The following is an 11,972-nucleotide window of genomic DNA, read 5'->3' on the forward strand; positions in this document are numbered from 1 at the left end:
TGACAGTGAAATCAGCCCTGAAACGTAGATGCAAAGACCACCCTGCCAGCTCACCTTTAATTTTCCCAATATTTTCTCATGTTCTTCCCCATGTTTTTTTTCTTCCTTGTTTCAGAACGGTGTTGTCCACAGGGATCTAAAATTGGAAAACATCCTTCTTGATGACAATTTTAATATTAAGGTAGGATTCTTTTTCTCAGTGTCTCAGAATGGGTTTGCATGTTTTGTAAAATTTTTATCCAAGCTATCAGATGAGCCAGTGTTATGGCAACAGCTACTAAGCAACAGCATCTGGTGAGAGGTTCAGGGGTTTGGAGGTTGGGGAAAGAGCACCACTGATGACGAGTCATACACGCTAAAAGAAGCTTTGCATAATCTGGAGGAGCAGGCCCTGTCCTGCCACCCAAGGGTGACAATTTCCAAAGCAGTATCTATTTATTGGTAGGAAAGAGCAGAGCATTTTGTGTAGTCAGGTTTATTGTATGAATGATATTATTACTGGCTGCTGCTGTCGCTAGGAAAAAACTCTCCTGGTCTACAGGGTTCAAGTGCCTCCTACAGAACACTCTGAATGTCCTTTTGATCATGGCTGGAAAATAAGCAAATAGAGTTTCAAAATAAACCTAGTAAAGCACATGTGCTTCATTAGGAAATGGCCTTGAAACTCCAGACACAAACGTCTGCTTTGGATAGTGATGTCAGTGATGTCATTTCTCCCCAGTGAAAGCATGGGAACGACCTTTTTTCCCTTCTTCTTCTTTTTTTCCCAATAGCTGTAGCACAAAGACAAATAACACAGAGGTGAGTGTAGTTTCCAGGTGGCTGAACCTGTTTCACTTTCCACTTTTTTCCTCTCTGGGTTGCTGGATGCGAGGGTGGCTGCGTGCGCTCATCTACAGGCAAACAAACGGAGGGAGGGACGCTGAAGAGTTTCTGCTGACGCTTGGGCATCCTTGCTTAATTAACAAAGTAATCGAGGAGCTCCCTGCGTAGCCAAATATTTAAATATCCTGGTTCTTCATTTTGTCTCTGCTGAAAGCCACGGAGCTGCAGACACTGCCTTCTGCGCTTCACGCTGGAGAGATTGTCTTCATTTTAAGTTGATGTGCAATGGAAATGGAAAGTAACATATGGTAGCTGCCATCTGTGTAACGTTGATGACAGAAGCTAACTTGGATCAACTAGTGGATTAAAGGCACATAAATATGTGGTTTCTAAAAATAGTCTTTTACAGAAGGCCCATCCAATGCAATACTTGGACGTTTTGCTGTTAACATCCAGTGTTAGAGCGAACCTCCCTACTCCTGTTCCTACAGGGATGCCGGCTGCAGCAGCCCAAGCTGTTCTCAGCAGTGCTGAGAACAAAAAGTAGCCTTTCTAGGACATTGTATATGAAACAGGCTTCCGCAGGCAGGATGACCTTTCTTTCCGCATTACACGCCAAACTATCTTCCCAGCTAATCAGAGAATTCTTGAGAGAAAAGAGGAATTTGTGGAATTTGCTAGCTGCGGTTGGGTTGCCTGGATCTCCACACTGTGGTCCTCATATGCAAAACCAATCACTTCCCCAAGGCTCCAGGGAGCTGTGCTTTGTCAGAAGGCTCCACTCCCTCCCCTTGCTCCTTTATGGGAGTCTGATAGTCCGGCGGGGAGAGCAGGAGGATGGGGAGAGCAGGAGGACGGGGCAGGGACGGGTAGCTTTGTGTTTGCGTCCAGACTGTGGAGGTGACCCTGGGGCTTCAGAACCACGGATGCGTTTCAGCTGCCATAGCGAGTGGCACTGCTGGGGGAGAAATTCAGGTAGCCGCAACTTCCCACACTCCCCACATCCCTTCCAATCATTTGGACATCTTCTTCTTGAAGGCTTCCTTTTTCTGAACCGTGTTGTGTTTAAGCTGCCATGTAGGTATTTTGCATATTTCCAGCCTTTCCTCAGTTACTTCTCTGCAAACTGTAAGGGCTGCCTTGGCGTGGGTAGGTGGCTGCCAGCTCCCTCGCTGTCCCCTGGTAACTATTTCTGCAGAGGGTCTCATGAAGCTAAAAAACAGACCGAACTTAGGAAGCGGTTGGAATTTCGCGCATCTTACTGTCAGTGGTGTTTGAATTCGAGTTACTTCAAGAGGTGACTTTTTGTATTGTTTTCCTTTTTCATAGATTTCATAGATTTCATAGGTTTCTAGGTTGGAAAAGACCTTAGAGATCATCCAGCCCAACCGTCCCTAATCCCCCATTAAACCATATCCCTAAGTAGTTCATCCACCCTTTTCTTAAACACATCCAGAGATGGGGACTCAACCACCTCCCTGAGCAGCCTATATATTTTCTCCCCGGTCTCTTTTTTTACACCTCGTGACTAAGGCGAGCTTTGAATACTTGATGTTAAGCACACTGCCACTATTTCCCTGATGCTGAAGCTTGGAGTATGTTACTGTGGTTTCTATGTTACTTGCACAAAATCGTACTTCCCCTTTTTCTTTGTTTCACTAAACAGTAACCGTTGGCAAGGAAACACATATGGAGCTGTAAATTATGTATTAGGAGTAAATTTATCAGGTCCTCATTCTGAGAGTTGGTTTGTTCAGGCAGAAAACATATGGTTTGTTCAGGCAGAAAAAAGGAAATATGCAGTTTGGGGTTCAGTATCGACCAATGGCTTCAAATACTCAGCGGAAGGCATTTTCTAGAAATGGAGTGATAGTCTTATCTGTACTTTCCCAGTATTTATATTTCATTCAGTGGATTACAAAGCACTTACAAAATTGGCAGTTTGATTTTAAGAATAAGAAAATGAAAGGAATCCCTTTGTTCTTGGGTGCAATGTGCAATTAAATACATGTTTCTGAAGAAGCCAGTGATCTATACATTATGATATACACAAACATGTCATAGTAATGTGAAGAAAAAATAAGATGTTGTAAAAATAGACCCATGTATAGCAACTTAAGCAATACTTTTAGAACAGGAAATAAAGAGGACAAGTAATCCATTAGAATTATTATCTGACCTAAAAGGGCCCCAAGCCATTTTACATGATACTATACTAACTTGGAAACTATTCTTAAATTTTAGCTAATTAAATGAAGGTCATGAAGCAGTGTGTGGAGACATAATCAGCTTTTTTTTTAAGAGTTAACGATAGTGAGTAAAAGTCTTTGGAAATGGAGTCATGCGTTGGAGTACAGCAACTAGGAAACACCAGTGTCTGAAAGCTGACAAAAAGTTACATGTGTTTTGAAGAGTTCTGCAGGTCCACAGGCCAGAGGTGGAGGGTGATGAGGGAAAGAAAGTGGTCTGATCTGTGGTGTGTAATTATGTTTTTGAGGGACTTGGTGTAGGTGGTAATATTTCCCGCAAACTATTAGTTAAAACCCCTAAAGGCCACAAACACAAGTGAATAAAATGAGTTTTAAACACTTATGAGACTGAACGTGCATGCAGATCTCTGGGGTACAAGGAGTTCAGCCAGCCAATTAATCAAACAGTACCTTGCCTTGCTCCCCAGATGCACACCCAGCTATCTCGCAGAAACCCTGATGAGAACGTCTGTGCTGGGGGCTGGCCTGTCTGCGGGGCTCAACAGTGGAGCACAATCCTAGAGCTAGACCTCACCAAGGCACGGCAGCCTCCCGGGGTAGAAGAATGTTATTTGCTTTCTTACCTTGTTCATGGTGCCATACTCTTCAAAGGAACGATGCAGTGATGAAATGAGGGTTTCTGTAGCGTGTACAAGCCTCTCCTTACTCGCATCCATGTGCCAGCTGCTAACAGCACAGTTCACCTTAACATTTACTCCGTTCTCCTTTCAGCTGCCCACGGTTGCCGCCTTCTACCCTCCAGCTCTGGGTAACTCGGAGCTGCCCCCTCTGCTTGCCCTGGCTTCCCAGGGGTGGGTACAGCTGCTGCCCCCGCTGCACAGTGGCAGAGCAGCCTCTCGCTGGCGTTTTCATCCCATCGAGAGGATATCATATTGGTCCTAACCCTAGCACAGCTGGAGGTGGGCAGGGTCAGACAGGCAGCAGGGCTAAGGCAGCCCCGAAGCGCCAAAAGAGCTTCCCTGAGTTGGTGAGTTAGAAAGCTCTTGGTGGGAAGAGATTCACACCGGATTTAGGCATCTGCCTTTGGTGGTGTTCAAAAAAAGCCATCTGGTGATGTTGTCTTGTCCTTGTTAGTTTTGAAAGAACTGAGGATGATAGTTTTTGGTTCATTTTAGGTGTGAATTAAGTAGGAGAAATAGCAGCAGGGTGAGGATGTCGCTGCCTCCCTTTGCCTGTAGCTCCTGCAGTTTGGTCTGATGAGGGCCACGTGTCCCCGGTGCAGCACTGCAGCTCTCCCCTAGTCCCTAAATCCCCAAAACTGCATGCAAGGGAGTGAAGAGAAACCACTACCCAGCATGGCAGCCAGAGAATTAGTGCCTCTTGCTGGTCTATCCAAATACTGCGTCCCTGCCGCCTGCCACAACCTACGCCCAGGGACACCTGTGTCCTGCAGCCTGACACAAGAGGCGACAGAGGGGACCTCCTTGTTTGCAGTAGGGCTGTGGCGGCTCCTGGGCTGGGAATCGCACCTAAAAGAGATGTTTAGCAGAGGTTGACGTAAACCATATGATCAACCCCAAAGTGATAGAAGGAGAGAAAAATGCAAGTATAATAGTAACATAATCCTACTAACTGCGCTTTCTCTTGGGCTGGTAAGGGGACACCAATCAGCCTAACCACTAAAAACCCATGAGGGTTTCATATATACAGAGTAAGTATATGTAATTGGGATTTACCTTGCTGGAAGTCTCACCCGCTGCACATACGTTTCATTTGCTTTAAGAGACCAAATTATTTCTCTATGTACAGTACAAAGAGACAGTTCCTTAAGTGGGATACAATTTCCATGAGTGTGAACTTCATGGAATTTATAGTTCACACTTAAACATTAAATTACATCTGGTTTATCGTAGCTAACAGTAAATATGAAACATACACCTCCTGAAACAAGGGGAATAAAAGTCCACTTCCCTGCTCCTCCCAATTTAGGAAGTTTTTTTGACTTGATGCCTTAGTTCCATTTAAGTGCCAAGAACATGAAGTAATGTTGGCTTCTATTAATCTTGTTTTGGGGGGCATGACAGTTTTAATGGGAAAAGCTGATAAACATCAGTCTGTGAGTATGGGAGTGGACTGTAACATAAATACTCTTTTCCTGAATGGTCAAAATGAAAACATGAATGCCCAAGTCTGAGAGTTCTTAGTGTGAACAATGGTATGTGTATCCCTATATATATATTCATGCACATCCACATGCATTTTATACATTCCATGGTGTTAAGGGAATGTATTTTCTTAAGGAATCATACTGTGCAGTGTTTGTCCTTGTCTTAGCTGCATCCTGGACTAAAATAAAACTCAATGACCAGCATGAAGTTTTAACACTGAAATGATACCATTCTTCCCCTGATTGACAGGACACACTTCATAAGACTTAAAACCAACTTCCTGCAAGCCAAGCAGGGTGACTTGATAAGAAAGTGGAATTTAGGGCAATTAAGTGCAATCTGAGCCATGAGAATATGTTTGCAGACTGCAATTTTACACCAGCTGTTTTCAATGACATTCCAGCCATACAATGAAGATTTTACAAACCACATTTATTTAAAGGTTGAATTTTGTGCTCTGAGTTGATAATATGCTGTTTGGGGGGACTGAGTGAATTCAAACGATGAATGGACATGGCGAGATGAATTAACATTAATGAACAGGAATCAGCTGCTCTTTGAGCAGGATATTGTAAGACCATATTTTCAGTGGAACAGCTGCAGAAGTAGAACATCAAAACAGGAGAGGGTGAAATCTCATACTTTCTCTGTGACTTTAAAAATTTTGTGAAAATTATATTTTGAAAAATAAATTTATATTTTTAACACAAAATATCCATATCTATATCTATTTATAGATAAAGTGTGTGTATATATACTTCTATTTTGGGGCAGAGAAAGAAAATTGGGAACTTCTGTCCGTACTTCATCAACTTTTGGTCTCAACTGTGACATTTTTAGGTGTAGCTGTAGGAGTTTGGGTAGAAGCGACAAACATTTTATGTTTCCCAAGAGTTCAGTAGACATTGCAATTAAACAGTTATTAGCAGCATGGGTGATATACAATTTAGAAAGCCAGGAGTGAATGATGCTGCTGGTGAATCCTTTTCTTTTCCATTCACTTTGTGTTTTCTTGAATTTTCTGTTGTGAAAATTCCTAGGATTAATTTCTTTCTGTTAGAAAAGACCTGAATAAGGTGAAGAAAACCCAGAGAAAACGCCTGTCTCTTATAGCTATAAGTCGATAATACTTTTTTTATGCCTGTGCTTAATGTATTTTATGTATGCCTTATGTCAATAGTGGGCAGTAATAAAAATATCTCTAAGAACCAGAAACATTTGGGTTTTAAACAAGATAAAAAATGAGATGTGTTGCCTTGTGCTAGAGAAACGAAGGAAATGCAAAGGTTATGGGAGTATTTAGTGTTGCTATCCTCAGCCTTTGTTTTGAAACAACAAGAACAGAGAATTGAAGTAAACAAAATATTTGGACCTGATCCTGCAATTCCTACATGGGCAAAATTCCCAACAGTCTGAAGGGAAGTTTTGTTTGTGTTGGGAAACCTGGATTTGGGCCCATTGTTTCCAGTTAGGAACCACGCTTGTGTTTATTATCTCGTGATAGACATCTCATGTGCTTAACAGCTCATGCTCCTCAGCCGGAGTCCCTGAATCTGGAAGAGTTAGCGAGTGCCTCACTTCCCCTCTCCGTCAAGCGTAACTAAGTTCCAGATGATTTCAAAAACCAGTTTCTTCTGTAATGCTTAGTTTCCTATGGCACTCCTGCCTTACTCCTCCTGTTGGATTTAAAGGTCTTGGCCTTCGGCTTGCCTGTACACAATAAGAATGGTAGTATTTTCTGCTTGCTTTCCTTTGGCATTAATGATTATACAAGATGAAGTGCAGTCAGTGGACAGCAGACCCAGTGCCTCCCAGTAAGTCATTGTCTTTGCAAACATATGCAATTAATCCAGGATAAAATTACTGACTGATGATTGTGCAGTCAGTCAGTGACCTGTCTATGAATGGAACCAAAGCATCCTTGTTCCTAATCTGGAGGATTTAAGCTTTTCCTTCACTGGAGGGTCTTTAGAAAGAAAAGTCAAAAATCATAGAATAATGGGTTGGCAAGGGAACTCAAAATATAATCCGCATCGAGATCACTGCCCTACTGCAGGGTCACATATAACTAAGTCTTTCCTGATAAAAGATTTTCTTTTGCATTAAGATATTGTTAATGCCACAGATGCCTTGTGCAATTCTATTTGCAGATTGCTGATTTTGGACTCTCCAACCTTTATCACAAAGACAAGTTTCTGCAGACCTTCTGCGGAAGCCCACTGTATGCTTCCCCTGAAATAGTTAATGGACGACCTTACAGAGGCCCAGAGGTAAGAAGGGTCAGCTTTTCTGTGGTGGTATGGAGATGTCTTTGATGAAAAGTTCTTGAGGGTTAGTCTTAATGGTAGTGGTTTTGCACCTGTGGGTTCCCTTGGGTCTCTCCCATACTGAAAGATCTTAAGCTGCCTTCGTTTGCTTTCATTTGCTCTGCCTGTGCTTAGTCAGATGTTAGATACCAGTTTGCCCATCAGTAGGCGCAGCTGGACGTGATGCTGCTTTTGTGGTGCTAATGGCGCGGAGAAGGGTGGGAATCAGCTTTCCTGGGCTTCACATGTGTTGTCTCTGTATTTCAGGTTGACAGCTGGGCCCTTGGTGTATTGCTTTACACTCTGGTTTATGGAACAATGCCCTTTGATGGCTTTGATCACAAAAATCTCATCAGGCAGATCAGCAGTGGAGAATATCGTGAGCCAACACAGACCTCAGGTATAAAAAAGGAGTGAGGGCAATGTATTGAGCTGATGGGATTTCAGAACGGATAGTTTGCCGGGCCCCTTCCAGCGTGTTTTGGTGTCATATTAGAATGACAAAGGAAAAAAAAATATCTCATCCTCCTACTGACTTCATCTGCTATCAATTCCCATCTGCATACAGCATTTACCGAAAGCCCTTTTGAAATGAAAGTTTTATAGCAGATAGATTTTATTGCCTTGGGGAAGCTGTAACGGGCTCTTTTAACTAGATGTATGACAGTGGAAGGTCTGTTAGCTATTGCAAGTGGAATTGTTCAGACAAGCTGTAAACCGATACAACATACTGGTACAGATCAGTCCTCTCTTACCCAAGAAGGCAGGCCAAAATCTGAATTAATGCCACTATGTTCGCCTTTACTTCCACTTAGAGGAGAACACATTATGGAGTCACCTGACAGAAAAGTGTCAACTAAGTCCAGATCATTGATTAAAATGAATCCTTCCAGCCTTAAACATCTATGTGTATATTATATTTAAATGCGTATTTATCTCATATCATTTGTTTGCCATCCCTTTAAATTTTCTGCCTTCTTGCTCTCTTTATGAAAATATACCTTTAAAATATACAGAAGATGACACTGTTTATGGAAAAAGTAAATGCAAAATCAGTAATATGTAGATCATTTAAAATATCCCAATTCCCCTTTTTTTTTCCTCTAAATCTTGTAATTATTAGAGTTGATACGTTGGTAACTTCCTTCAGTAATACGGAACTATTCACTGACTAATACAATACAAATATTAATTTATTTGATAACCCAGAGTACATTTCCCAGGGTGAATCATATTTTTCTGGTAAGTAGTTCTCAAGTGCATTTTCCAACATTGACTGATGGCCAAAGCACTGCTTCCTTTCACTTCTTCTGTAGTAAGAAGCATTATTTTTGCTTATTTTGATTAGCTTCATACTTCCATTTTAAACTGAGAAATGCCCATATTCTAAATATTTTCTATTCCATTCTTTGTCCATAGATGCTCGTGGTCTTATCAGATGGATGCTTATGGTGAACCCTGAACGCCGAGCAACCATTGAAGACATTGCCAACCACTGGTGGGTTAACTGGGGATACAAGAGTAGCGTTTGTGACTGTGATGCCATGAGGGACTCCGAGTCCCCGTTGCTGGCGAGGTTCATTGATTGGCATCACCGATCTACTGGCCTCCAGCCAGAGACTGATACCAAGATGAAGTGCCTTTCTAAGCCCAAAGGTCCTGAAGTCACACTAGAGAGACAAAGGTCTCTGAAAAAATCAAAAAAGGAAAATGACATTGCACAATCCATCCAGGAAGGAGGAGCTGAAAATGCATCCAAACCCACTTCCAAGAGACCCAAAGGCATCTTGAAGAAAAGAAGCAACAGTGAACATCGATCTCACAGTGCAGGTTTCATTGAAGGAGTGGTCAGCCCAGTGTTACCCTCTGCTTTTAAGCTGGAGCAAGAGTTGTGCAGGACTGGTGTAGCCATTAAAAGTGTTGTGGAGGGAGAGGTAGCGGGCAAATATGGCACTAAGCAGTCTTCACTAATGCCAAAAAAAGGAATCTTAAAGAAGACTCAGCAGAGGGAGTCCGGCTATTACTCCTCTCCAGAACGAAGCGAATCTTCTGAACTCTTGGACAATAATGATGAGACAGTAAGCAGTGACACTTCTCCAGGGGTCACAGAGCCATCCAGAAATGGGTCTTACAGCCATTCCTGCAGGCGTAAGGGCATCTTGAAACATAACAGCAAGTATTCTACCAGCAGCACTGAATCTGCTTTGATTAGCCCTGACACACCAACGCTGGAGGCCATGGAAGAAGTGGTCCTGCCTGGGGATGCATTACCTCGAAGTTACAGTCGCCCTTCCAGCGTGATTAGTGACGACAGTATTTTGTCCAGTGACTCCTTTGATTTGCTGGATTTGCAAGAGAACAGGCCAAACAGACAGAGGATACGGAGCTGTGTCTCTGCTGAAAATTTCCTCCAGATCCAAGACTTCGAAGGACTTCAGAATCGTCCGCGGCCACAGTATCTAAAACGTTATCGCAACCGTCTGGGGGACAGCAGTTTTTCCCTTCTCACAGACATGGATGATGTGACTCAGGTCTACAAGAAAGCTCTAGAGATCTGCAACAAACTCAACTAACAGAGGGAAGACAGAAAGGGAGGGAAGGGAGTTTTTCTGTGTACCTTTATGATGGAGTAAGCCAGGTCACTGATTTGCTGACAATGGTAGGTTTTGCTTCAAAGGACCCAACTACACATACTTAGCTGAACTCCTAGTAAAGTAGCCCCAAAGCCATCTCACACTTCTCTAATTTTGTGTCCTCAAAATATTACCTACCTGACCAGAGAAAAATCTTTGGTCTTTGTATACATGATGAAAGCACATCAGGATCTGTCAGACACAAGCATCAAGATTTAATGGGTCAGAGTCAAAGCTAGACAGAATTAAAACTGGAAGTGAGGGACACATATTTTGAGAGTTTTGTAATTCACATTAGATTAGCTTTATCAAGAGATGATAAAGCCACCACAACCTGGTGTTCAAGGCCAGGTTGGATGAGGCTTTGAGCAACCTGATCCAGTGGAAGGTGTCCCTGCCCATGGCAGAGGGGTGGGAACTAGATGATCTTTAAGGTTTCTTCCAAACCATTCTATGATTCTATGAGCTGAATTCTTCAAGTCAGTTTTGGATGTCTTTTGGAAAGAGAACCTTTATTTTCCCCTGAAGTTATTCATCTGGATACAGGTATTGCACATGGGAATTCTTTAGCTTGCATTATGCAGGAGGCCAGGTTAGGTGATCACCATGGTCCCTTCCACTCGGGTCACCTGAGAGGTTCTGAACACATTCTGGGACAGATAATTTGAGAGACTCACCCCAGAATAACCTCACATAGTGTATGTGGACAAGTGGTGGAGCAGGTATTTAGATCTGGCCCCTCCCACAGCCATTGCTCTTCAGTGAGCAGAAGGCCCTAAAATTGTTTCCAGCTGCTGCTCATGCCAGCAAAAACAGTGTCACAGAAATGGTAAAGGGAACTGGAAGGGATGGATGTTATCAGCAGCTAAATGACCTTTTAAGGCATTTCAACCCATGTGTTCAATTCATAACTCTTTCAAAATGGCCAGCCAGATGAATGCCCAGACAAAGATGGCTCTAACAAAGGGTCCCAAGGGTTAACTGACCCTCCAATCTAGAGTTTGGTCACTGTCAGCAAATGGTGCCACCTTGCTGTTAGCTTGTAGTATTTGAGGGTGACAGGTAGTTTTTGAGGTAAGGAAAAGGTTGTAGCATGTAGGAAGTGGATAGAGGTCAGGAAGTTAGTGGGAAGATGACTTTCTCCAAATAAAAATGTTTCTAGGTAGGTAGTAATGGAGCAGAAAGAATTGAGCGATGAAATGATAATGGTAGATTCGATAACAGAGTTAGCATAAAGTTGCGAGCCTCTCTTTATAGAGTGTAGCTGGTACTGCGTGTGCAATGATACCAGTTTGAAGAAAAAATGAGAAGGATTTTGTTTGTGTTCTCAGACATATCATATCTAACTGTCCAGACTGACGGCTTCAACTCCCCGTAAAGGTACCACATGGGTCTACTGGATTACCTGAATGTAAGCCTGTGTCAGAAAGGCACTGTGTGTTTGACAGGCCTGGGCAAACTGGAATCTGAAGGCTCATTTCAGTCTCGTTTCCATGAGCACATAGCCCCTGGCTTTCTTGGAGGTGCACTGGTGCAGATAAGTGGCAGGTTTCAGCCTATGATCTCAAATGATCCACAGCTGCAAAACGTTACGTCTACAGGTGTACCCAGAGCAGAGGAGCACGGGGCAAGCTCTGTTTTCTCACTCCTACCCTGTAACTGGAACTGAAAGCAGAATTTGGCCCACTGTGTCCCAAATCCTAGAGATCATGTGTGAACAGAATAGAGTTCCTCTGGGGATTCCCTGGGAATCGGGGATAACCCCATGAATCCTTGGCATCTGGGGCAGGGAGCTATTTCACTTGCAGATTCCTTGGTACTTAAGTCTGC

The 11,972-nt window shown here is 43.0% G+C and overlaps 1 protein-coding gene across 1 annotated transcript in view; it reads left to right on the forward strand.

Moving 5' to 3' along the window:
• The window catches only part of NUAK1 (NUAK family kinase 1), a 47,183-nt gene extending 36,891 nt beyond the window's left edge, over positions 1–10,292 (forward strand). Inside the window, exons 4-7 of the mRNA XM_009981168.2 lie at positions 116–181; positions 7,354–7,473; positions 7,777–7,909; positions 8,929–10,292. Of these exons, the coding sequence (XP_009979470.2) occupies positions 116–181; positions 7,354–7,473; positions 7,777–7,909; positions 8,929–10,082 (1,473 nt within the window). The 3' untranslated portion in view covers positions 10,083–10,292. The remainder of the gene's footprint in view (positions 1–115; positions 182–7,353; positions 7,474–7,776; positions 7,910–8,928) is intronic.
• Positions 10,293–11,972: the final 1,680 nt, after the last annotated feature.

The sequence above is a fragment of the Tauraco erythrolophus genome, chromosome 4 (genome assembly GCF_009769465.1).
Source record: "Tauraco erythrolophus isolate bTauEry1 chromosome 4, bTauEry1.pri, whole genome shotgun sequence".
In the NCBI taxonomy this organism is placed as follows: Eukaryota; Metazoa; Chordata; class Aves; order Musophagiformes; family Musophagidae; genus Tauraco; species Tauraco erythrolophus.